The 27,731-nt window shown below is 42.6% G+C and overlaps 1 protein-coding gene across 2 annotated transcripts in view; it reads left to right on the top strand.

The window, feature by feature from the left end:
• The window catches only part of CRIM1 (cysteine rich transmembrane BMP regulator 1), a 210,430-nt gene that overhangs the window by 154,529 nt on the left and 28,170 nt on the right, over window positions 1–27,731 (top strand). Inside the window, exons 9-13 of one of the 2 annotated variants that reach the window (XM_069583565.1) lie at window positions 6,016–6,172; window positions 8,829–8,950; window positions 9,442–9,651; window positions 15,556–15,771; window positions 21,230–21,451. In XM_069583565.1, coding sequence (XP_069439666.1) covers window positions 6,016–6,172; window positions 8,829–8,950; window positions 9,442–9,651; window positions 15,556–15,771; window positions 21,230–21,451 — 927 coding nt within the window. The remainder of the gene's footprint in view (window positions 1–6,015; window positions 6,173–8,828; window positions 8,951–9,441; window positions 9,652–15,555; window positions 15,772–21,229; window positions 21,452–27,731) is intronic. The other variant, XM_069583566.1, reaches the window with a different exon arrangement.

The following is a 27,731-nucleotide window of genomic DNA, read 5'->3' as shown; positions in this document are numbered from 1 at the left end:
CTTTAAATTTCCCGTAAGCCTCCACCAGTCAGGGACTGTCTGCCTTCCTACACTTGTTTCTGTTCAGAGGAGGGCAGGTCCCTGTTATACACCTGTCTGCCTTTTATATCTCCTTTGGAAGGCCAGGTTCACTAGGCAGCTGCTTTGGCAGCAGTATCTGTTGGCTTAAATGGTCAGCTTGGGTTTTTTCACCCCAAGATAATTGGTGATTGTATCACAAAGAGTTTGTATTTTAATCCTTCTCTTGTATCTCTTGAGCTATACAGCCATTTTGATCATGGGAGCATACCTAATATATTTCCCTGAACTTTTTGAAGTCTAAAAATTTATGTATCATTGTGCCTAATCACCCCACCCACAGTCTTCACCTGGGCTTTGGTGTTGTGGACTTGTTGCCACATGGACACGCTTTCATAAGAACCCAGCTGATTCACAGTGAGCCCTTTGCAAGTTAAATCCAAAGAAGCAATTTCCCTCAGTTGTCAGTGGAGCCAGTCAAAAACATCTGACTGGCTTTTGCAAGTTGAGACTATCAGGAGAATTCTGCTCTGCCTGGCTTTGTCAGAGGAACAGCCCTGCGCCTTCATTTCATTAACACATAGGAGGAAATAAGTACAGGAGACCGTTGCATTTTGTGCCAACTGGAATTGGTCATTTTGTCTGTATCAAACAAGCAGAAGTACACGGAAGGTACATGACAAAGCCATACAGCCTTCCTGCTGTCATCCCCTGCCAGTAGCAATCTTGACACCTTTTGATAGGTGAGTCACATTAAACCAAACTGCCACATCCTCGGTTGTCAGATTCTTGTGATTGTATGGACTCAGCTCCCCACCAAGCCTCTGGCATCAGACTGACTTGTCTCTGGGTGATTGGGTAGATTGGTTTATTTCCCAGAGCCTCTATGTCTGCATCTATAAAGGGCAGGTAGTAATACCAAATTAATGGGTTATTTTAAGGACAACTAATTAATGAATGCAAAGCCAGATTTAGTACCTGACATACGGTAATTGTTTACTCTGCACAACAGCTGTTTTACGACGTGCTGTTCTGAGTCAGCTGGAGCTGGCTGACGTGGAAAGCCCCCAGCTTCCCCTCTGTTCCAACGCCAGCCTGCCTCAGGTTCTGCCTGTCCTCTGAGGGCACACGTGCAAACAGCTTTCCTTTCGCCTTTTCATTTAACCCTCAAATATTCTGTCTCTTTCACCTGGCTTTAGAAAAGTGAAAGTCCCTTGTACTGAAGGATGGCTAAATATGTTCTTTTGCCCATTGCAGCTACATGTTAAGTATGGGTCTCTCCTTTACATTATTTTTCTGCATCCCACTGAAGTCTGTTTCACTTGCATTGGTCCTAACCATCTATACGCAAGTTTTCCCTGAGGAGTTAGACTATATGTATAGACCACTGGGGTCAAGATTTGTTTCTTAAAATTAAGACCAGCACCAAAGGACTGTTTCTCCTCTGTGGCTGGTTTGTTGTTTGCTGGTTCATTCCTTTCATTCATCTAGCATTTATTGAGTGCCTACTATATGCCAAACACTAGGAGTACGAAAAAGATAAAAATGGCCCTTATCCCTGGTATTGGTAATGTGTTGGTAATACTGGTTATATGATATTAGGTTGTTTATAGTCAAGGATATCATAGATAGTCACTGAAGATTGAAATCAAAACCCAGTAGAAACACGTCCTTAAAAAGAACATGGAGGGGCTTCCTGGTGGTCCAGTGAACCTTCCAATGCAGGGGGTTGCAGGTTCAATCCCTGGTCAGGGAGCTGAGACCCCAAATGCCTCAGGGTCAAAAAATGAAAAGATAAAACAGAAGCAATATTGTAACAAAGTCAATAAGGACTTCAAAAATAGTTCACATAAAAAAAAAAATCTTTAAAAATAACCTGAAAGGTATATGACGAAGAATGATTTTATTTGAACATATTGTAACTTTGCTTTTTTAACCTGTAACAAATAACGTTTCTTATAACTCTGTCAAGCAAAGTAATGCATCAAGGGCATACAGACAATTTAAACTGTCCCTGACTCATTTTTTCAAAGACATATTTAGAATAAAGAAAAGAAACATGGTGGAAAATGTTTAAGAATGCTCACTAGAAAGAGAAGTCAAAATCAAAATCATTTGGATAAGCTACTAAAAATAACTTTATTGATACCAAGCTGTTAGTAGTATTAGTTTAACCAAAATGTTTGCCGTCATATATTATGCACTTCCGCTTACTATAGGTACTGTATATAGTAAATGACATCCATATGAATTAAATGGTGTCAGTCTGTTAGCATCTTATTTACATTTTAAAATCAAGTGGATTTCATCAAATTATTTGTAACTTCTCTTCCAGTTTTCAACATTCTGTAATTCTAGGGATTAATAATGCTTTTAGCTAGAAACTAATGCAGGCATAGGAAACTAATGGTAGCAGGAAGAGAAAAAGCTTTCATAGTTTTCATGAAATATATATCTGAAGCAAACATCTAAAGAAGCTTGCAGCATCAAACGCACAGAAGCAGGCTCCTGTTTTCATGTCATTGTTACTCTGAACAAACACTTACCAAGGGCAAAATTGGGACCACTGTTTGCAGGGTTACACTTCTTTATTTAACAGCCGGGGGAACTTTGTCTGCGGTATCCGTAGCTGCTCACAGACGGGTGGGAACTGCCAGAGCCCCAGCGTGTGAAGTCCTGCGGAGAGAAGCACAGCGCAGCTCTAGGGGCGCCGTCACACTGTTCTGTGTGCAGCCCCCATCATGCTCCCTTAAAGCAAAGTACAAACCGTGCTCCCCACAGCTGGGGCCACGTTGTGCCCCTGGGAGCAAAAGCATCTTTTTTTCTCCCAAATAAACAAAGTTTACTGCATAGCTGCTCTCAACCAGCCATATCATATAGGCTCTGTAGTTTGCCATTATTTATCACTTCTCTTCAATGGGACTTTTCCCCTCTGGATTGGAAGGCATTTTTGGATCACAATGAAGTCATACCATTGAAAAATTATAAAGGCTTCCCTGGTGGCTCAGACAGTAAAAGCATCTGCCTACAATGTGGGAGGACCCTGGGTTCAATCGCTGGGTCAGGAAGATCCCCTGGAGAAGGAAACAGCAACCCACTCCAGTACTCTTGCCTGGAAAATTCCATGGATGGAGGAGCCTGGTGGGCTATAGTCCATGGGGTCACAAAGAGTCAGACATGACTGAGCAACTTCACTTTCACCATTCTTTCTACCGAAGCTTTTGAAACAAACCTATAAACCCTACCCATCTATAAATAAGATATTTCTAATGTATCTGTTCTACTCTTCTTATAAAATGCTTGCCTTAAAGTTATACTTCTCTGAAGAAAAGTTCATAATTGATACATAGATCTAGGAATACTTTGAAATCTTTAATGTTCCCTATTTCTTTTTTTTTTTTTTTTTCTATTTCCGAGTTAGATGATATTTGGAGACATTTAGCAAGTTCCAGTATCATTAAAGTTTTTTTATACTGTTTTTTCATCCCATTATTTTCTATGAGCATGTCAGTCTTGATAAGAGTGGAGGAGTAAATAGCAAGAATTTTGATGGGTTCATTCCCTTAGCAAGTACTTGAGTGCTCACTCCATGCTGAACACCATGATAGCACCTGGACTATAAATGGGTCCCTGCTTTAGAGCTCCTTTCTTCTGGGGAGGGAAATGAGATAGCAGGCTGATGAGCTGTCCCAAGTCAGGGCACCACAGTGGCAACCTGCTCAAGAAGTCACAGCCAGTCTGAAGACAACGAATGTCCTGTATTTTTGTTTAAACGTAGCAGCCTTTGCTTGAAGTTCCCTTCTACTACAAAGCTGAGGTAAAGACAAACTTAGTTTCTTTCAAAATTTTTAAGCTTAGTGATGCAACAGCTTTGAAGGATGAAAGCCCATTCTACTGAGTTGGCCAGAAGGTGTGTTCAGGTCTTTCCGGTTAAACCTGAACAAATATTTTGGCCAACCCAATAAATTTAAGATCTATGGGAAAACTCCTTGTCCTTACAGTATCACCAGAAAAATGAAAGCACAGAGGTGCTCAGGCTCAGAGTTTCAAGGAATTCAGTCCCCAGGGATGTTCTCAGGGTGTTTCTAATTCATGGATTTCCCAACATAATGTACTTGATGTCAAGACTTAAAATTTCTGCAATTAAAAAAAAATGAATTCACAACTTAGATCTTGGTGTCAGAGAAAGAAGTGTAGCTATGAAAGTCTTCTCCCTCCTTCACCATCCCTATAATAATGGAGAAGCAATGATGACCTTTCAAGTCATATAATTATAAAATTTTAAATGAGCCATTTAGAATGTTGCTTTTAAGGATGCAAATTAGTAATCAGTTGCTTCACTGTGTGATACAGACCCATGAGGTTACATTAAATATGTGTAATGAAAGGTTTATGATGATGACAAACTAGAAAATTATACCATAAGTCACATTATCCTTTTTAAAAGATAGCATATTAAATATCAAGTGTTGCCAGCTAAGATTCATAAAAGATGCTATCTTAAAATATTTATGTAAAACATGAACCCATTTCACCTATTTAATTGTAGTTAAGGTTTAAATTTGGGGGCTTCCCTGGTGGCTCAGTGGTAAAGAATCTGCCTGCAATGCAGGAGACCCAGGTTCAATCCCTGGGTTGGGAATATCCCCTGGAGGAGGGCGTGGCAACCCACTCTATTTCTCTTGCCTAGAGAGTCCCATGGACAGAGGAGCCTGGCAGGCTGCAGTCCATAGGGTCACACGAGTCAGACACGACTGAAGCAACTAAGCAGCAGCAAGGTTTAAATTTAGATGAAAAGATTTGTGTGTGGAAGGGACATGTGTTCTATTTTTCCCAATAACGTGTACATTATTTACAATGTTGATGCTCAAAGGATATCCACATAAATGCATTTATCCAACAAAAGTAGTCTCTGGTTCCCGTTTTACCAGTCCACACGGAACGCTGATTAAACATTGCCACACTTTCGCCATCAGCGTATCTGCTTCTTTAAATTTGATTATCTTTCAAATTCTGTGTTTAATTTAGACACATCTCAACTTTGTTTAGTTACATCACCAAGCATGCTTTTCTTATTTACCTTAACATTTTTATCACTTATGTTACTCTTGTAATCCCTGTGTCATACCTTTTAAATTTCTTTAGAAGATTTCCGTTAAGCTAATAGCTGTTTCTTGTGCCACCCACCATTTCGTCTTCCCTCTTTCCCCCTCTTCTACAATAAGTTATGACTGACTCAGAGGACAGTTAACCATCCCTCCAGGTTCTGCCAACAGGGGAGAGTTTGAACATTTCAAATAGTGGATAAACATTAATCTAGATATTTCTTTGGCACATACATTTTTTTGTCAATTAGCCAAGTATATCTAAATAGCTGAATATTTGTCAGCAATGGGGAAAAAGTATCTAGTTGAAACACTGGTTATTTCACTTTGTATTAGTTATTAGAAATATACCTCTTAAAGGTACGCAGTCCTTTATGCTCCATATAGTACACAGTATTATGCAGTAACATCTGAAACTCATAACAGTAAACATGTGTGAATGTGCTTCTCCTGGCACATAGTAGGAGCAAAATGCATAATGAAATTTGAGGTGTAAGCTTCCAGTTCTCACATTTGAATAATAAATAGTCATCAGCAGTTTGAAGTGACCAGTAAGAACAAATTTCATGAGAAAGCACACTCCGTTTTATCCACATCTTAAATAGTAATTGTCAGCCTGCTCTTAGGCCCTAGACTGGAGTAACGTCAGAAACTATTTTTCAGAGTTGAACTTTATTCTGTATGTTAGTACCAAAACGTGAAGCTACATTCCGATAAGCATGATAAACATGAAATGGCACCATCTATCGTTTTTAACCATTGCTGATGCTGTGGTAGAACTGAGAACTTCACATCTGTGGAAGACTGGAACGTGAGGGGAGGTGTTGAGGCGTCGGATGTGTTCTGGCCCCTTCATCTTTGGAGGAAACGTGCTGTCCATGTGTCTTCACAGGGGAGGAGCTCTGCACCGGCCTCAAGCGAGGCTGCACCTTGAACTGCGCCTTCGGCTTCCTAACCGACGCCCATGGCTGTGAGACCTGTCAGTGCCGCCCGCGCCCCAGGAAGTGCAGACCCACGGTCTGCGAAAAGCATTGTCCGTTCGGATACCTGTACGTATTTCTCAGTCAGAAGAGCTCTTCTCAGTTGTCTGTAACTTGACGAAGTGTGTTATGTGTTTTTGGAGGCTGTTTTTGGGTGTTTGTGAGCAAATCAGCGATGTACTGAAGTCCAAAGAGTCTATGCTTGTTTTGTTAGAGGAATCAGAAAGTGGGGAGAGGAGATATGTCCAAGGATAGGAATCAGGTTTTACTCTTCTTGGAAGACGGGCCAGAGCCTTGTTATGACACTGCCCTTTGGGCCTGTTGGGTGAAATCTCCTCATAGGCAGGGCCTTGGGACACGGCCAAAGGGAGTGGACCTGTCGTGAGGTCCCAGAGATGTAAGCCCTTCAGCTTTGGACAGCTGTCCCAGCAACTGTTTTGTGATAACCTATTTAATCCATACCTTAGGATGAATCAGTAGCTCTCAAGCTGCTGATTTTCAATATGGAGCATCCTTACCTGCCTCCCTGCCTTACCTTGATGCTTCTCTACAGTTTACACTATGCTTTTTTTTTCAGTAGCAGTAGATTCTATGAATTTCCTTGGAGATAAGAATTATGACTTATATTTTAAAATATTCTTGATTGACTCAAACCCCATGAACACTCAGATTATTCTCGGGGGAAAATGGATAGTTCACATTTGTTACTTTACTGTCTGTCTTAGCGTCTCCTTCTGCGTGTGTCAAATTGGTTCCTTAAAAATAGCCTTTCAGAGTTTTTCTTTCTCATTCCTGCCTTGGTTCCTTCCATTTTAGTCTCTCCCTTTCCAAAATGATATGTTTATATAATGCTGGTAGTATAAGGGACTTGGAGCCATCATCTCCTACCCAGTACCTAAATGGCATTGTTTTTATTCTTTCCCCTGGAAATTCATGTTTAACAGGGAGAGGAGAACCTTAATTTTAATTGGATAATTAAGTTGGAGACATTATTCTTTAAAATTCCCCAAGTTAACTAATAAATCATCAGTATTCTTAATCCTAAAATATGAATGCAATACTAATAAAAGTAGAGTTATTAGCTTAATTGCTAATGCAGAATAAAGGATTATTATCATAATAGTACCTACAACCTTTTGCTACAGTGTTATAACAGTTCAGAACCCAGGCTGCCCTCAAGTCCAAACTTCGTTTTGGAGAGGAATCTCTTAGAGGATTGTAGATTCCACTTGGTATTCCTGTCATTAAACACATTCAAGGAGGACCAAGTTGAGTGCTATAGGCAAATGAATGGCTAGCACATGTGTTTCAAGGACAGCCTCTGAAGGAGAAATCTTGGCCAGACACCACATGGGAGTATTAGGTTAATGCTCATGTACACCTGCTGAGTGGATCATTACTGTGTTTATGCAGCAAATGCTTACACGAGGGAGGGGGGTGGAGAGAAGGAATGGAAGGGTGAATAAATGAGTGTGCAAACAAATCCATTAAAGACTTGTTAAGGCTCAAAAATGGCACAGTCCATGACATGAGTATGAACCATTCATTTCATTCACTGTTTTCATTATATTGACGTAAATATGTAAACCCTGGTGTTCTCATTTCACTTAGCAGATTGTAGTTTGTCACTTGGGCAGTCACATACCAACGTTTCCCACAGGGCTGTCTTCTTTTAGAATCTCTTAATTTGTCCAACATAAGAAAAAACAGGGTTCATTTATTTATTTGTTTTTAGTTGAGCACCACCCTGGGATGAGACCTGAACGCAGCTAGACTTAACTCCTCCTCCTCTGTGCCCAGGAAGCCCAGCTAGGGCAAAGCGTGTGGAGGAGATGTTAAGTCTAAGAGAGGACCTGGAGCTGCAGATAGTGAACAGAAGGAAGAGGAGAGCAGATGAATGCCTTTTGTAAGAGAAGATCATTCTCCTTTTAGAGAAAACAAGGAATCATTGCTAAGAATTTTTTGGTTCACTTGAACCATGGTGATATTTTAATAAGCACATATTTATTTAATATCATCTTCCTGATCAGCACAAAATTTAGGCACTCTAGTTTATTAAAGGGGAAAAAAAAATATTCATCCAGCCATTTTCCTTTATTCTCTGTGCTTCAGTCATGCCCCATAGGCGGAGCATTTTTCAATTTGTATTCTTTGCTGATTAATGAAATAATTATCGGACATTGACTGTAGAACTTCCCAGATGTTTCATTCTTCATCATCATGTCTGTGTGTCCTTTAGCTCTCCGTCTGTCAACTACAAGATTCTATCGATATCTCAAAAAAATGTTTACTGGTATCTGAAATTTCTTAAGAGGAGAAAGGAAGGCAGTGGCCCTAACAAAAGGAGGACTTCTGCCTTTAATGCTGGCCTACAACATTGACCAGCCATATGTCCTTCACCTTCTTATTCATGGAGTTCCACATTCATCTCTTTTTGTACTTGGTACCTCTTTTCCTAATCAAGTCAACAGTCATGTCATTGAGATTCTGATAGTCATATCCTAGAGACACTCAGTGCTTGGGCAATTCTAACCCTAGGCCATGAGTGGATGGTGGTCATGGCCCCAGGGAGCTAATTACACATCCCTCCAGGGGGTCGTGAGAGAAGAAGTTCAAGTCACTCTGCTTAATGACAGTACTGCTTCCATGACCCTGGGGGTGAGCACTTGGATGTCATTTGAGACTTTAGGATTTTCTGACCTCTGACAAAATTTTAATCACCCAGGAAGAATAAGCATGGCTGTGACATCTGTCGCTGCAAGAAATGCCCAGAGCTCCGGTGCAGTAAGATCTGCTCCCTGGGTTTCCAGAAGGACAGTCACGGCTGTCTCATCTGCAAGTGCAGAGGTAAGTGCCAGAGCGTGCCCTTTCCCCAGAAACCAGGAAGAAGACAGCCTGTCAGGGAAACAGTTTCGCTAGTCATTGTCTGCTCTGACAACACCATCACTCTCTAGGGAACCATCTCTTGCAACTCCGCGGACTGTAGCCCTCACTGCCCACCCCACTTGGTCGTAGAAAATCCCATGGATAGAGGAGCCTGGCAGGACAGGCTGAGTTGGACAGGCTGAGCGCATAAGAGAATGTACAATGAAAGGAGGGAAATTCAGTCATAAGCCTTCCAGTAGGAGAGACGCGGATTTGTAAGGGGTTTTTCTCCCATTTTTCAAAGTTGAGGGCGTATTTACATGAATTCTTTTCATGATCCTTCCCCGTATCACAAGCTGTGCTGTGTAGACGGGATGTTTTGGTGACTGGGTAGCGTTGCCTGTAGAGATGCTGCGGGCTCTTTCTCCTGTGCAGTAGCTGCTTCTTTACCAGGCTGCCTTCTGTCTGTCCAGAGGTCTCTGCCTCCGCCGGGCCCCCCGTCCTGTCAGGCACATGTCTGTCCATGGATGGCCACCATCATAAAAATGAGGAGAGCTGGCATGATGGGTGTCGGGAATGCTACTGTCACAGCGGACGGGAGATGTGCGCTCTGATCACCTGCCCCGTGCCTGCCTGTGGCAACCCCACCATTCACCCGGGACGGTGCTGCCCGTCATGCTCAGGTAAAGGCTGGCTGATGTCGTTCGCTCCCTAGGCAAGCGACTTCCGCCTCCTAGGGCCTCATCACCTCTCTAACTCTGGGGGGAGTGCAGGGGACGACCCCTGGAACACACTTCAACTCTCTGGTTTTCATCAGCAGTAGCCACAAGCATCAACAGGGCATGATAGATGATTAGCCAGAAACCACTAGACTATTCTAGAGCTCTAAAAGCACTCCCCTAAATTTTGAAGGTTTGAACTCCGTTTTACTGATTGGTCTTTGAACTCCATTTGTATAAAGGTTTGTGGGCTTCAGTTCAGTTCAGTTCAGTTGCTCAGTCGTGTCCGACTCTTTGCGACCCCATGAATCGCAGCACGCCAGGCCTCCCTGTCCACCACTTCCAGAGTTGACTCAGACTCATGTCCATCAAGTCAGTGATGCCATCCAGCCATCTTGTCCTCTGTTGTCCCCTTCTCCTCCTGCCCCCAATCCCTCCCAGCATCAGACTTTTTTCCAGTGAGTCAACTCTTCTCATGAGGTGGCCGAAGTACTGGAGTTTCAGCTTTAGCATCATTCCTTCCAAAGAAATCCCAGAACTGATCTCCTTCAGAATGGACTGGTTGGATCTCCTTGCAGTCCAAGGGACTCTCAAGAGTCTTTTCCAACACCACAGTTCAAAAGCATCAGTTCTTTGGCGCTCAGCCTTCTTCACAGTCCAACTCTCACATCCATGCATGACCACAGGAAAAACCATAGCCTTGACTAGACGGACCTTAGTCGGCAAAGTAATGTCTCTGCTTTTGAATATGCTATCTAGGTTGCTCATAACTTTTCTTCCAAGGAGTAAGCGTCTTTTAATTTCATGGCTGCAGTCACCATCTGCAGTGATTTTGGAGCCCAAAAAAATAAAGTCTGACACTGTTTCCACTGTTTCCCCATCTATTTCCCATGAAGTGATGGGACTGGATGCCATGATCTTCGTTTTCTGAATGTTGAGCTTTAGGCCAACTTTTTCACTCTCCTCTTTCACTTTCGTCAAGAGGCTTTTTAGCTCCTCCTCACTTTCTGCCATAAGGGTGGTGTTATCTGCATATCTGAGGTTATTGACATTTCTCCCAGCAATCTTGATTCCAGCTTGTGTTTCTTCTGGTCCAGCGTTTCTCATGATGTACTCTGCATAGAAGTTAAATAAGCAGGGTGACAATATACAGCTGTGACGTACTCCTTTTCCTATTTGGAACCAATCTGTTGTTCCATGTCCAGTTCTAACTGTTGCTTCCTGACCTGCATACAGATTTCGCAAGAGGCAGGTTAGGTGGTCTGGTATTCCCATCTCTTTCAGAATTTTCCACAGTTTATTGTGATCCACACAGTCAAAGGCTTTGGCAGAGTCAGTAAAGCAGAAATAGATGTTTTTCTGGAACTCTCTTGCTTTTTCCATGATCCAGCAGATAGTGGCAATTTGATCTCTGGTTCTCTTGCCTTTTCTAAAACCAGCTTGAACGTCAGGGAGTTCACGGTTCACGTATTGCTAAAGCCTGGCTTGGAGAATTTTGAGCATTACTTTACTAGCATGTGAGATGAGTGCAATTGTGCGGTAGTTTGAGCGTTCTTTGGCGTTGCCCTTCTTTGGAATTGGAATGAAAACTGACCTTCTCCAGTCCTGTGGCCACTGCTGAGTTTTCCAAATGTGCTGGCATATTGAGTGCAGCACTTTCACAGCATCATCTTTCAGGATTTGAAACAGCTCAATTGGAATTCCATTCACCTCCACTAGTTTTGTTCGTAGTGACGCTTTCTAAGGCCCACTTGATTCACATTCCAAGATGTCTGGTTCTAGATTAGTGATCACATCATCATGGCTATCTTGGTCTTGAAGATCTTTTTTGTACAGTTCTTCTTTGTATTCTTGCCACCTCTTCTTAGTATCTTCTGCTTCTGTTAGGCCCATACCATTTCTGTCCTTTATCGAGCCCATCTTTGCATGAAATGTTCCCTTGGTATCTCTAATTTTCTTGAAGAGATCTCTAGTCTTTCCCAATCTGTTGTTTTCCTCTATTTCTTTGCATTGATTGCTGAAGAAGGCTTTCTTATCTCTCCTTGCTATTCTTTGGAACTCTGCTTTTAGATGCCTATATCTTTCCTTTCCTCCTTTGCTTTTCGCTTCTCTTCTCTTCACAGCTATTTGTAAGGCCTCCCCAGACAGCCATTTTGCTTTTTTGCATTTCTTTTCCATGGGGATGGTCCTGATCCCTGTCTCCTGTACAATGTCACGAACCTCCATCCATAGTTTATCAGGCACTCTATCTATCAGCTCTAGGCCCTTAAATCTATTTCTCACTTCCACTGTATAATCATAAGGGATTTGATGTAGGTCATACCTGAATTGTCTAGCGGTTTTCCCTACTTTCTTCAATTTCAGTCTGAATTTGGTAATAAGGAGTTCATGATCTGAGCCACAGTCAGCTCCTGGTCTTGTTTTTGTTGACTGAATAGAGCTTCTCCATCTTTGGCTGCAAAGAATATAATCAATCTGATTTCGGTGTTGACCATCTGGTGATGTCCATGTGTAGAGTCTTCTCCTATGTTGTTGGAAGAGGGTGTTTGCTATGACCAGTGCATTTTCTCGGCAAAACTCTATTAGTCTTTGCCCTGCTTCATTCTGCATTCCAAGGCCAAATTTGCCTGACTTAAAACTCCAGCCCTCCACTTTATGGATAGTGTATTGAGGCTGAATGTGTTAGTTTATTGGAGGGGCTTGGTGTTGATTTTATTCCATGAAAGTTTCTTATTTATAAAGTAATAATTGAGAGGGAGAGTATTACTGAAGTCTGTGGCTATTGCTTTTTTTTATTCCTAACTGATAAGATATATGGCATTTTTGGCAAATGGAGATGTTTAGAGTGATCACATATCCAAAACATTTAAAATTATAATAATGCTCATCAAGATAAGTTAGTAGAACCGATTTATAATTCACAGTGCTCCAAATTATGGTTGTCCATTACAGTAATTATTACGATAATACCTCATCTAGTGCCTTACAAGCAGAGCTCAGCACGGTTTTATATTTATTAATTCTTCCACTAAGTGGAGGCCGCTGAGTTAGGGAAAAATAAACTCAGGCAGATTTTCAGACACAAAGATTAACTCTCTTAACCAAAGTAAAATAGTACATCAGCTGGCAGACCAGAGAGATATGAAGTCTCCTGAGTCTTGCATCAGATTTCTTTTAAAGTTGAAATGTACTGTTTGGAGTAGTGATGGTATTTCCCCTGGTCAGTCCTGGTTCTGTATCTCTCTCTGCCTGTGCAGTAGGTACACTCAAGAACCTGAGACCTGGGCCATTGACAGCGAGGCAGGCTCAACCTGGGAGGGAAGGTACTACACACTAGCACTTTGGTCTGCACCTGCTTTGCCTGCCAGGGTGGGAGTGGGCAGAGGGGCGCTGGAAGTCCTTTTCAGCCCTGAGATTCTACATACCTTGATAACTAAGGAAAGTTCTAGGCAGCCTTCCTGCCCCCTTACTAGTGGGCCAGATGACAAAGTTTCTTTTGTTTCCCCTGGTTAAGCCAGATGTGCTGTGTATCAAAACTTTCCTGGTTCCTGTTTTGCTAGTTAAATATGAAAAACCAGCAGCGTCTACTGAAACAGAAGATAAATGAACAAATCTAATGAGACAGAACTGATTTGACTCTTAGGGGAAAGAAAACTCATTTATTCCAGTGAAGACCCCCATGCTTTAGCTATGAGCATGAGAGTGTAGAGTGTGGCCTGCATCTGGGTCTTTGCTAAACTTGGTACTCAATGAAGAACTCTTAACTGGTGGAAATGCAAAGATATTACTGAGAACAGATGACTGACTTGAGCATGGAAAGTCAGTGAAACCAAATGTAGTTTTCTCTATTACAGAGAGATGAGAAGTTCTTATGCAAACATATACAGAATTATTGGTGTGTAATTGTGGATGAGTGACTAGCTAGATATGCACATACAAAAACATATAGGTATTGACATATATAGATGTGTAGGTATATTTTCTTCCAAAAATCTTTAGTAAGTTGCCATGTATGGATCTTTCTGAATAGATACCCCAGCACTGATACATTCACGGACTCCTACTCCTACTTTAAAGAGTATTTTCTCCTATCTTCTATTCAGAGATCAGCTATTTTTCCTTCTGAGATAAGTGAGCAACCTCTGAACTCTTATGATAGAAGATTCACTAGATGATACGGTTACTCAGATTCTTTTCCCCTATCTCTCTTACCTTCTACCTTTTACTTTTTTCTACCTTTGAGTTTTTCTATCACATCTGGTCACTCCTGTTTTGCCTTGAGGCACATGGATGTATATAGCAAAGGAAATCACAGAGTAAGGCACCTGCAGACACATGTCATTTTTTGTCTGACCATTTTCCCTAGTCGTCCACGTTTAAAAGGGCAGCAATTCTCAACCGTCTGCAAGTCCTTTCCAAAGGGAGCCTCTCTCCAACATTAGTGCACTGATGCTCTTTGGAACAATTTTATCTTTTCCTGTAAGCCATGAGAAATGTACTTTTATCTCATACCAGCCCAATTTTTATTCTAATTATCTTCCTCTCTACTTCCCTCATATACTAGAATGTCTGGCCCAGTTGTTTATGCACATAAGCGTTGGCTGATGTCAGTTTTCTGTGGTATGTACACTTGGTCAAAGTTCCAGTCTTTACTAGCTCCCTGGAGACAAAGCTGTCTTAAAAGTTACCTTCTTAGCTGGACCGGAGCCCACACCACTTTATCTCCTCAGTATTGCTAACTCTCAGGCTGAACACTGCTTTGAAAGACACAGCCCATGAGTTCTTAGGAGATGTCAGCTCTGAGTATCTCTGCACAAACAGGGTAGTTCTTCTGGGGCCCGATTTCTGCCGAGCTCCAGGCATGAGCCCGCCGCAGTGTCTGCAGACGGCTGCTCCGCAGGGTTCCCCACTGTCAGCACCTTCTTGAAACGCCTGTTGTGTTTGGATGATATGAACACGGTTAATATCTTCATACTTCTCATTTCCCCAGCACAACTTGAGGGCAACTCCCAGTGCCTCTTGAGACATTTTCAGCATTAAATTCCCTCTCTATCATTATCATCTCACCAGGAGCTCCAAATCCCCCCTCCACTGGGGAAAAAGAGCTCATGCTTGCCATCAACCTCTGAGCGTTTACCTCTCTTGATCATATCACCAAATGTCTAGTCTCAGGTGAGGTTTCACGCTGTAAATTCTGAGAAAGCATTCCTGCTCACTGGGCTGACAGCTGGTCTATAGTGGGGTATGTCCTGCTTAACAGCAGGACTTATTTCTGAGCCTAAAAGGACTCAGGGCCCCAGAGATAATGAAGAGGATGAAGCACAAATCAGTTGGCAATTCTGTTTAATCTGTAGGCATATTCATGATGAAAAGAAGCATAAACTTAGGTTCAACTGCCTTGTCTCCCCTTAATATTCTGAGTTCTCAGTTTTGTCATAAGTAAAATAGGATAACAGTACCTGTTCACACAGCTGGTGTAAGGAATAAACGAAGTAACACATGTAAAGTGCTAAACATGGAAACTGGACCATAGTGAGCATTCAGTTAGTGAAAGATATTTATTCTAGACAATCCTACTCATTCACAGACATCCCCTAAGAGGCTCTTGTTTCCTTCAGCAGTGAGAGTCCCTGTAATTTAATTGTCTCGACAGATTCTGTCATTCCATGTTGACAGGCTTGAACCATTTCTGAAGAATAGCCCTTCTGCCTTATATTTCTGTGCATGGAATGTTTTCTCCCCTATCCTCTGGGTAGGAGCCACCAGTTCGTCTCCTCTGTCCCTCAAAGCCCACAGCACCGGGCTCTTCCCAAGCTGGTGAGACTGCAGCCGGGTCATTTCCTGTGTTTGGATCTTCTCGTTCCGCAGATGACTTCGTGGTGCAGAAGCCAGAGCTCAGCACGCCCTCCATTTGCCACGCCCCTGGGGGAGAGTACTTTGTGGAGGGAGAAACGTGGCACATTGACACCTGCACCCAGTGCACTTGCCACAGCGGGCGGGTGCTGTGTGAGACGGAGGTGTGCCCGCCGCTGCTCTGCCAGAACCCCACACGCACCCAGGACTCCTGCTGCCCACAGTGCCCAGGTAACCGGCGCTGCGTCTCGGGGAGGCCCTGGGCAGGGAGGGCCGGGGCTACAGCCCAAGCCTCGCCATCCTGCAAGACCAGTGGGCCGGGTGGAGCCCCATGGGGTAACGTGCCAGGCCCAGTCACCAGCATCCCAGACAGGAGTGACCCAGGCAGCCGGCTTCCTAAATCCACTCCCTTCTGTCGATCACATGTTTATGCCATCAGTATGATTTGCACCAGAGGTGACTTTAAACAATAACAGAAAATTGTTTGTTTCTACCTTTTTTTTCCCTTAACCATAAATCGCAGACTCAAGAGAGTCCTGAGGCACCAAATTATTCCAAATGATTTTGCTATTGTGAAAAGTCATCTTTGTCATTACAAAATGTGAAGAGCGATTATTGGTAAAAAAATGTAAATTAAATTTTTTGAAAAATGTAAGATATATGTGTTTGATGAAGATACTTTGTTAAACAGAAGAATTGCTAAAGTATGCATAACACCCACATTTTCAAATCTGCAGTGATGAAGAGCCGAAAGGATTCAACGACCAGCGCTGCATATGCACAAAGAGCACTATTGTTTTCTTTTTTTTTCCAGTCCTCAGATAATCTGCCCTTAGCAGATGAATTTATAGTCATGTAACAAATACAATGAAATGTTGTCAGACTTTTTAAACATAAGTTGCTGATCTTGCAACTAAGGTAGCAATTCTAATTAATACCAGAATATATAACTTTTTTCCAGAAGGTACTTAGTTTGTATATGTATCATTACCAAGTAGCTAGCACACTAGTGTTGCTTTGCTGTTGCTCAGTCTTTTATCTTTTCAACTTAAATCAATAATCATTTATTTTCTAAATGTATATTCTTAGAGCATTTCTGCTCCGTAAAACATACACCCTTGGATTTGATTAATTTCTTTACATTGGATTGTCTAGTCAACCAACTAGAATCTATTATTCTGTCATTATATAACCAGCGTAGTTGATGTCCAAAATCTTCCTGGGTTCACACTGATGATATTTTTAATTGCATCAGATGAAATTGTAGGGATAGCCACATTTTCGCTGTTGTCATCATGCCGTGCTGCTTAGGTAGTATCTTAGTACAGAGTCTTTGGTGTAATTTTCAACCATGTTAATCTGAAAAGCTTAGTTAGTGTGACATCTTTTCTAGTATAATAGTTCAGATGTGTTATGTTGTTAGGACATACCCTGGAAATGACAGTGTTAGTCGCTTAGTCGTGTCCAACTCTTTGCGACCCCATGGACTTACCCCACCAGGTTCTTCTGTCCGTGGAATTCTCCAGGCAAGAATACTGGAGTAGGTAACCATTCGCTTCTCCAGGGGTTCTTCCTGACCTAGGGATCAAACTTGGGTCTCCTGCATTGCAGGCGGATTGTTTACCCTATATACCCTAGTCTCTGCTATATTATATAACATAACTCTTTTACTTGGATACAAACCCTACTAATGTTTCTGTGTTAATGTATGACCATGACTATTCCCATCCTCCTGATGAAAACTACTTTGAGTGGTCTTTTCAATGGTAATCATGAAGTTAAATCCATTTATAGCTTCATTTTACAAGTGCTTAGGGACTGCCTGAATTGAGCCATGGGGATCCTGGGGTTGATGAGAACAGACACGACTCCTGTCTTATGAAGCAATAATCCAGAAGAGCTGAACGGTCTAGTATTCTACCTTTAAGTAAATCACGACAGAGTGAGAGGCGTGCCTGGAAAGGAAAGCATTTGAAAAAAAGCACATGTAGGAACTTCCCTGGTGATCCAGTGGCCAAGACTCCATGCTCCGAATGCAGGGGGCCCAGGTTCCTCCCCGGTCAGCGAACTAGCTCCCAGATGCCGCAGCTACTTTCAAGTGTAGCCAAATAAATAAATATTTTTTAAAAAATAAGTTTAAAAAGCACATATAACCTAGGAAGCTTTAGCTAAAGTGAGAAGTACCTCAGTTGCTGCCCATCTTAGGATCTGAGAAGAAATACAGAGGTTGGTTTAGGGGACAGGACATCTCGACGACCACTGGCCCAGATTTAACCTCTGACTGAACTCAGAGGTTCAGCCCAGGCGAAGAACAAGAGGTCCCTAGAAATGGGACTCCTTTGTGTGCTAAGGACTGATTTCTTAGAGCCAGGCCTCAAGGTCAGTGCACATGAGCAGAAGCCCTGCCAATTCTACCAGGAAATGGGAAGAAGCACCCCCTGTATACCTGGCTTTGACCTCTCCTTTATTAATGTATGTCTAGGTGACTCTTCCTTTCATTGCATATGACTTGAGGGATACTTCAATGGTAGCCTTTATCATGAATGTTAAGACTTTGTTTCCTAGCTCAGTATTCCAAAGGCTACACTTACGTCTGTGAATAAGCATGTCCCTGGAATGATCTTATATTTTAAAATCAGTCACCTACCCCATCATTGATCTTTCAGAACTTTCCATTCATAGTTGTGTTGCAGTGATAAAAAGTCTTAAAATTCAAACCATCGCTTTCTTCACCTCCCAGTGAAGGTCGACAGCAGCACTGATAAATGGAGTACTTCACATCTAGAAGAATGCCATCTCTCATCTTAGGATCATGTCCTGCTGAGTCACTTCAGTTGTGTCCAACTGTTTGCGACCATGCAGACTGTAGCCCTCCAGGCTCCTCTCTCCATGGGATTCTCCGGGCAAGAATACTGGAGGGGGTTGCCATACCCTTCTCCAGGGGATCTTCCTGACTCAAGAGATCAAACCTCATCTCTAACGTCTCCTGCATTGGCAAGTGGATTCTTAACCACTACTGCCACCTGGGAAGCCCAGTCTTAGGATACTTTTATTGTAATATTGCCCCCAAATGATATATAGGTAATAAAACTAGAAGAATTGCATCCCTGTAGTGATTGGGTCACCTCGGATGCTTTGTCGGTCCCTCTGTCCTTAACTTACACTCTCTTCTGGCCTGGTTTAGAACAAGGTCTGGAAGTGGACTCATGAAGAAAGATTGAGCATCCCTGTAGGTGACGATAAAGGGAGAAAATAGAAGAGCACTTCTTTCTTTTTCACGCTTTTAAAATTCTCTTTCATTTTTGATATTTTAAAGTTGGAGAGAAGCATAGCACAGAAGAGAGAGGGAGCTGGAATAGAAATGAAAAGAATGAATGAACACCAGTGAAAGAACTGGTGAAAAACAGAATAAGTTAACACACTATTGACCGGGGGATTTTTGTAGAAACTAACGCCTATGGCCAGCAATTTGTTATGTAAGTGAATATTGAAACATCTCCAGTCAATAATATTTGGGTCACAGAAAACATACTTATATGTCTGTAGTCAGTAACTTGTTAATATTTGGAATCAGAGGTATAAGGAGGGGTTCTCCTTTCTTCCTAAAAATGGAAAGATGCCCAACAAAGGAAGATACCGTGGGCAAGATACCAGATGACAGCTTCATCAGGGTTCACTTAGTCTCCTGCCCTTGGGGCAGACGCTTCATCTCAGCTGCAGGTCTCACTCCAGCTCTGCGGGCACACCCCTGTGTCCCCTGAGGTCCCCTCCAGACTGTAGGATATTCGTTTCAGCTGCTAGTTCATGATTTCATCACTGCTTCCTCTTCTGAGTTTTCAGATACCAGGTTGGGTGTTGCTTGCTAGAGCTAAGCTGTCATAACCCACAGAAACCTCATGCCCGCCTGCAGAACCTCATGTAGACTAGTGTGAGTTGCCCTGATTGCCAGCCAAATCAAAATTTAACGTCGGTCAGTCTCTTAAAGAGAACTTGGCCCTCAACATGGATGACCCAGAAAAGGTCCCTGAGAAAGCAGTCCCATCTTCCCATCTTTAACTCACATGCATGTGATCCAGTTTTCCTAAAGCTGAACCTGGAACACTTTTGCAGCAGTGGAAACCAGTGGCTGTTCTTTCTCTGTCACTGCCTTCAGGGCTGACAGTAGGAGCTACAGTTACACAGTTTGGTCTCAGAGCCCAAAACAAAGCAGCTACCCCACTTCTCATAGAGACTCTCCTTATCCAGCCAAACTTGTTGCTGGAGAGTGTATTCATGAGGGGAACAGAAAGTGGAGCACTGAGAGCCTCTACAAGACTGTGATCACTACATGTTTATTACAGAGCAGACTTAATAAAGTTGATTCTGAGAAGAACAGATGATACTTCTGTCCCTGTGTCCACTGAGAAAATGGGATTCTCTTCAAGAATTGCTGGGTGGAACCATCCTGTCTCGTCTAGACTCTCAAGTGCAGAAGTGGTTAAAAGTGCTCTCTTGTCGGTGACATTACTCAACCAGGAACCTCACCAACTTGTACTTTGCTTTGTTATAGCCCATCAGCTTTCTGCTTGAGTTAACAATTCTCAAGTCATTTCAGTGAATGCTGAGACCCAAAGAGATATCTGGGGTTTTCTGGCAACGTTCTTTTCTGTTAAGTTGTTGCAAGATTTCGAGACCCTCTGGTCTGTCTGTACCTAGGGAAAACATACAAGACTTGCAGCTAGCTTCTCTGTAGGTACGTCCTCAGGAGTTACTACATTCCACATCACCTTTTAGCCATTTATGTGAATGCCTGAACATTGAACTGTCACATGAGGTTTAGAAGTCTGTTTGGGTGTTGGTTGGCTAGGACTGCATGGGGCTGCAAATAGAAAACCCAGCTCAGTTTTTAAACAAGTAGAGGTTTCTTTTCCATGCATTATGGGAAGCTTGGAGCCAGATGTTGACCACATTGATTTAGTATCTTAGTGATAGCAAGGCCTCTCTTTTACAGGTAAGAGAAGGATATTACAGCTACAGGCCACAGGCTCATAGTCAAGGCTGGAAGGTTAAGGGTCGCTTTACGTCTGCCCTTCTTTTAAGGAAGGGGCAGCTGGGACTTCCCTCATGGTCCATTGGTTAAGACCCCACTCCCGCTGCAGGGGGGCTCAGGTTCAGTCCTTGGTCGAGGAACTAAGATCTCACATACCACGTGATGTGGCCACAAACACAAAAATAAAAATATTTAAGAAAAAGGGGGACGTGAAAGCTTCCCCAGGTCCCCTGATTACCAGTAAATCCATTAGCCACAGCTTAGTGACAGCTGCCCTTAGTTGTGCGGGAGGCTAGAAAAGGAAGGAGCAGATTGTTCCACCTGACGTATCAACCTTGTGGTCCAAGTCCTCAGCCACCCCACCTCCCGTCCCCCAAATCAGGATTTTGTTATGCTAAGGAGAAAAGAGAGCATGGATGTTGTGCAAACAACTAACAGAATCTCTGCAACAGACCTTTTGTGTCTGTTGTTTTGCTTAAAAACCCCAGACCTGGTCCGAGTCAGACACGCTCTTTCGTTCCTGAGTCTGTTTTAAGGAGACACACGAATGCCTGGTGGGCAAGCGCGCTTTGTGTGGGGCAGAGTGAAGCTTGCTGTGTTGCACAGTGGGTGCCCTGCAGCATCTTCTTTCCCCTACTGACCTTCTGTTCACTTTTGCAGATGAACCTCTCCAGCCTTCCTCATCCCACAATGACAGTGTGCCTAGTTACTGCAAAAACGATGAAGGCGATATATTCCTGGCAGCTGAGTCCTGGAAACCCGACGTGTGTACCAGCTGCGTGTGCCTGGATAGCGTCATTAGCTGTTACTCTGAGTCTTGCCCTTCTGTATCCTGTGAAAGACCTGTGTTGAGAAAAGGCCAGTGTTGTCCCTACTGCATAGGTAAGACCAAGAAAAAAAGTCCTTTCTCTTGCCCAGAGACCACTAATTCTCTATTGACAGCTATATGCATAGATCAGTTAGTAATTGTGAAATCCGTTTTTCTGATTGACACACCACACAGACCCAGTGTAGGTCACAACAGGAGGAGCAAAGATGTGAAAGGTGTATTCCCAAGGTAAAACGTGTGGAGAGTACAGAAATGCTTTCTGAGGATATCATAGTGTTATAGTGCTGTCAGGTTCTTCTGGGCTCCTTTGGCTTTTGGGGATTTTCAGTATTAGAGTTAGAACTCTCTTCCTTCACCCTATTACTGACTGTGGTCTTTTTGTCCACACAGAACCACCGTGTCTCGTATCAGAGTACGCTTAGTGCCTGAAGCTTGCCACTACCTTAAGATCAGCCAAATACCAGATACTGATTTAATCTCCCAGTTCTCCCTGTCTGCTAACACTTAATTGATCCTGTTTAGACCATGCGGTTGTCCATGTTGAGGGCTTAGGGACCCAGAATGAGGCCTATGTCACTGTCAGAGCCCTCTCCTTCATGTGACCCACGGGGATGTATCTTACGATCAGAGGACATACGTATATTAGCCCCTGACATCTATACCAAAACTGGTCCTATGCACACAAGCCAGATGCTGTTCTGGAGTCCCGAAGGTGAGGCTCAGACAGCTGGCAGCTGTAATACAAGCACAGTCCCTCCCAAGGCTCTCACACTCTCTGATTGCTTCTGTCTCAAGTAAAACTCATAAAGTCAAGTGAAAGACAATGACGTATCTCAGTCCAGTTGTGAACCTATAATCAAAGTTAGCAGGTGAAAAATTAGGCAAGCTGTATTAATGGCAGGCATCATGCGTTTATTGTTGAAGATATTTGCATGCTTTCTAGATGCAAGTCAGTGCATATATGTGGTAAATGCGTGAGGAGGAGCAGAAATCCTCTGTCCACAGGACTTTGTAGCAGCCTGTGTAGATGAGTCAGTAAATGGAGCTCAGGTGCCCACCGGCCACCACTCAAGCTTCTCAGGATAGCTCCTCTGGCCACTCTGTGGGGTCACTCCCTCTGAACGCTTATTCTACACATTAGTATACAAGAGATGGAAAGATTTTAAAACACAGTTTCTGGTCTCAGGAATTTTACAGAGCTTGATTTTCTCAGTGTCATGGTTAGGGAATGTGTGAAAATGGATTCTCCTCTTTTCATAGGGTGACTGTCTATCCAGTTTATTCTTTAAACTGTGCTTTTGTGAGTGAAGCGGGGACTGTTCATAATTTTGATGGGACCATGGCTCTCGACCAGGAGTGTCCCAAGCCAGTGGGGACCTATGGTTGCCCCACCTCTTAGTGACAGGGATGTTAGATCTGCTATAATACCTATAAGCTTTGTAGCTTGTAAGCAGATGCCAAAAATCAAGGCATCCATCCAGCTTACTGCTATATATCTTCTCAGAGAGTTGACTGGCATTCATCTTGTTAAAAATGGCATAGCCTTTGATAAGATCTGAATGAAAAGTGTAACCAGGTCACTATTTCAGACCAGGGCATTGGTAGAGGGGGCGGAAATGTACAGCCAGGACCAACGTATTGAAATACCAAAACTTCTGTCCTAAGGAGACAATTTATAAATCAACCAGGAATACTTGGATCATAGTTGGAAACCAGGGCCCAGGAAACCTGAGAATTCTGTAACCTTTAGAGGAAAAACGTAGCTGTGAATTTCTCATGTGTTGAAATGCTCTGAATTTTTTTTTAAGATAAAAAAGTTCCTGTTGTGTTTTGCTGCTTAATTGGTGAATATGTGATTAGTAAGCTGCTCAACTAATTAATGTGTTTCCATGTGACAGTAGTAAGTCACTTTACTGTCTCACAAAACCAGTTTAACAAATTGATACTTATGGAAAGGAACCTGCATATCCTAGTATTCTGTGTTCTTTGTCTTTTTTTTTTTTTTTTTTTTTTTGCTTTCGTATTTTCCTATTCCAATTCCTGCATCTAGACTGTACATTCTTCTTTAGTGTGGGGAGGAAAATACCAGTTTGGCCTCAATTTGTGATTTTGATTTCAAATTAGATTGTAAGCACTTTCACTAAATTGTGGTTCACATAAACTCATAATGACAGAGTAGAAATTTTGATTCTGTTACAACAATCCCTACCCCCACTGCCCCAGCCACATTCATGCAGGTATAACTGTATTATATAAACCTATGAGGTATCTTCTGCCAAACGTATTGGGGATCTTTAACAGCTGATGAGTAATACTGTGTGCTGTTATCCTCACATTCATCTTAATTGCTACATACATGTTTTATTTCTGAAATAGTCATTGTTATCATTTAGTTGCCAAGTCGTGTCCAACTCTCTGCAACCCTGTGTTGGACTGTAGCCCACCATGCTCCTCTGTCCATGGGATTCCAACAGGCAAGAACAATGGAGTGGGTTACTATTTCCTACTTCTCCAACCCAGGGATGGAACCCAGCTCTCCTGCTTGTTAATCCAAGCAGATTCTTTACCAAGGAGGCACCTGGGAGGCCTTGAAATGGTCATTAGGAGCTTCTGTATGCATCACGCTGCTGCTGCTGCTAAGCCGCTTCAGTCGTGTCCAACTCTGTGCAACCCCATAGACGGCAGCCCGCCAGACTCCCCCGTCCCTGGGATTCTCCAGGCAAGAACACTGGAGTGGGTTGCCATTTCCTTCTCCAATGCATGAAAGTGAAAAGTGAAAGTGAAGTTGCTCAGTCGTGTCCGACCCTCAGCGACCCCATGAACTGCAGCCTACCAGGCTCCTCCATCCATGGGATTCTCCAGGCAAGAGTACTGGAGTGGGGTGCCACTACCTTCTCTGCTGTATGCGTCATACTTTCTTGCAGTTAGCCTTTCAGATTGGGCTTCATTCTTCCTCCCAGCTAATATTCAAGTATATGAAGTCAAATTCAGTTCATGACTGCGCTATGAGGATTTTCTGATCCTCCAATGGCACCCCACTCCAGTACTCTTGCCTGGAAAATCCCATGGATGGAGGAGCCTGGTAGGCTGCAGTCCATGGTGTTGCTAAGAGTTGGACACAGCTGAGCAACTTCACTTTCACTTTCATGCATTGGAGAAGGAAATGGCAATCCACTCCAGTGTTCTTGCCTGGAGAATCCCAGGGACGGGGGAGCCTGTTGGTCTGCCATCTATGGGGTTACACAGAGTCGGACACGACTGAACCAACTTAGCAGCAGCAGCAGCAGTTTGCTCCCTTCACCTTTCCAGACTTCTCTTGTCAGCTTCCCATCAGCATGGTCCCTCTGTAAGGACACCAAGCCTGGGCAGCCGTAGCACGCTTGTGGGCAGTTGTCAGCTCTGCCCCACTGGCAAAGCCTGCATCCCCATCCACATCATCAAGCAAAGGGAAGAAGTGGGAAGGCCATCATTCTGCATGTGCTAAAGCTCCGGATGGCCTCTCAGCGGGCTCCAAGGACCAGTTCTTTCATTGTCTCCTGTCCTAGGCTTTCTCAGTGTGAACCCAGCTCCGTGTTAACCCAGGCAGTCTGTTCCCGGGGTCATGTGTACCTCTGCCAAGCCTGCAGCGCTGACCTCACCGTGGCTGCAGATCACTTCCCTGGGTGCATTTTCTTCCAAATCAGTCAAATATAGATTTCTAAAAAACCGGATACCTGCCTTTGATCTGACTTCTTTTTTTAGTGATAAAACCTCTGAAGAAAAGTGTTCTTGCTTTCATCTTGTAAAGTAGCCTTTTTTCTTACCACAAGAGAACTGAAAAGGGTGATCCTGCTAAACATAGCATTATTACAAATGTTTGGTGTTCCTTTCAGATAAATTATCAAGTCACCAAAGTGCAATGATAATGCTTCTCTCTAATGTGTGAAGGCCTCATATTATGTGTGCTAATTTAATAGAATGTGTAATACACACATAATTAATAGGATTGATGATTAATTTTGAAAAGTGAACAGCTTTGTCTAATTACTTATAATACCCATCATTAAGGAATTCATCTTTGTACTGGAAAGAAGCTAAGTAGTAATTACCCAATCATTTTAATGGAACATCTTCAGATTCTTGAATTTTTTCTATTCCAGCTTCCTACACAAATACAGACAAACTTAGATTTTATTCTCATAGGCTTTTTGACTGTCATGATGGCTTAAAGAAAGGAGAATGAGAATCAAGAGATGACTTGAATGTAGCTCAGGTGCGGATAAAAGGCCTGGTGGGAATTTTTTTGTGTGATGGCAGATTTGACACATGGTTCGTTAGAAACAGCAGATGCCTTCTCCATGTCAGACTTGCAAGGTAGCATCTGGGGCCTTGTCACTGACTACATGCTATGTGCCTTTTTGGACACTTGCTGAAGAAAAAAATTATTTCAGTGCTTCAGTGATATCTTTATCCCATCACTGCTAAAGGCCAGCAGGTGGTGTACCACCAGCACTTCCTGTGCCTGAGGGGACGCTTGTCCTGACACATCACCATTGCTCTGATATCTGTGTTGGTGATGCTTCTGCCAAGGGCCAAACTAGCATCTTCTGTCAGCAACCCAGCAGATCTGCACCATGTCCAGGAGCACAGTCATTCCCGAATGTTATAGTCACAACTATTATATTTGCATTATGTAATATAAAACGTTATAAAATTGATAGTATCTATTACCATAGATATTATCTGTAATACTATAAAATATTATAAAGAAAGGGCACTACATTGATCATAAAGATCTTTCTTCATTTAATGTTTGGGGTCTTCAAGCCCATATCACTGCTGCGTCATACCTGATGACTTTGGAAATGTAGATGTTCAGGTTTCCCCCCCCGACCCCCGACCAGATGAGGAGCTGAATAAGCAACTTTTGTGTGGGCCAAGTCATAAGTATGACTCAGTGCATAGAATGCAGTAAGTCCCCAGCATATGAACCTTGAAGCTGCAAACTTTCAAAGATGAAAACACGCACTCACGTGTTCAGTCACATCAGTTAGTTTGCATGTCTGGCACACATTGTCCCATTCGTGTATCCTCTGCAAGTGGCTGTGTTCTTGTGTGCTTGACTGTATAGGACTATAGAGAGTACAGTAGTACAGTGTCTTCATTTCAAGCCCAGGATGTCCAAAAACAAGCATAAAAGCAGCAGTGACGTAGCTGGCACTGTAGTGTACTTGTGAAGGTAGTGTACTACGAGATTAAAAATGTTTTCTCTGTTTCTTTGTGTCTGTTTTGTATGTGTTATTTGTGTAAAAAGTATTATAAACCCATTACGGTATAGTACTGTATGCATGCTTAGTTGCTCAGTCGTGTCTGACTCTTTTGCCACCGTATGGACTGTAACCCACCAGACTCCTTTGTCCAAGGGATTTCCCAGGCAAGAATAATGAAGTGGGTTGCCATTTCCTTCTTCAGAGAATCTTCCCGACCCAGGGATCAAACCCAAGTCTCCTGTGTCTCCTGCATTGCATATGGATTCTTTACCTGCAAAGCCATCAGGGAAGGCTATTTAGCCGATTGTGTTAGTTGGCTGCCTAGGCTAAATTTGTTGGACTTATGAACAAATTAGAATGTGCTCTCGGAATGGAACTCGTCCGTATGTACGGGACTTGCTGAATTGTCTTGAAACTTAGCATTTGGCAAGCATTTTTATTTATTTATAGCTGTATGTTATTTTATAAAATATATGAGGTCAGATATTTAGAGCCAAGTTTGTTGGCTGGAAATCCCTGAGTCACTGCATCTTTCTCATTTAAGTTTTTGTCAAATGTTTAGTTATTTGGGGAGGATAGTCATTTTTCTTCTGTGTGTTAGTCTACACACACACATATTTATTTCATAATTTGATGTGAACAAAATTATATTCTGATTACATGTCTTCAAGTTATCAGTATCGTTTAAGGGTCTTTAAGTATCTCGTATCTTTAAGGATCTGTGAAAATGAGTTCTGGTATAGATGGTACATGAAAAAGTGGTTTTCTTGTGCGTTCTATCAAAACTTCTGTCTGATTAGAGATTAGCTACTTTTGTGTTTTTATATGTCTTATATTAACATTTGAGTTGGAGCTTTCAAGTGGAGTCCAGCTGTCTTGGCACTCAGTTGTACTGGTGTCATTATATTTCCTCTCCACAGTGATCTTAACTAGCAAATGATTAATAATATTTCTCCTTGGTAAGGAGACTTACCAAGACTTACAACTTGGTAATGGCTGCACTTTATATCAGTCTATCATACTACGTTCTTTTTTGCCTAGATTTATGTTTATTTGTTTAGGTATCTTAGAGATAAATATAAAT

This window comes from Ovis canadensis, chromosome 3, assembly GCF_042477335.2.
Source record: "Ovis canadensis isolate MfBH-ARS-UI-01 breed Bighorn chromosome 3, ARS-UI_OviCan_v2, whole genome shotgun sequence".
In the NCBI taxonomy this organism is placed as follows: domain Eukaryota; kingdom Metazoa; phylum Chordata; class Mammalia; order Artiodactyla; family Bovidae; genus Ovis; species Ovis canadensis.
The sequence above is the reverse complement of the archived record's forward strand: the minus strand, read 5'-3'. Positions and strand labels throughout refer to the sequence as shown.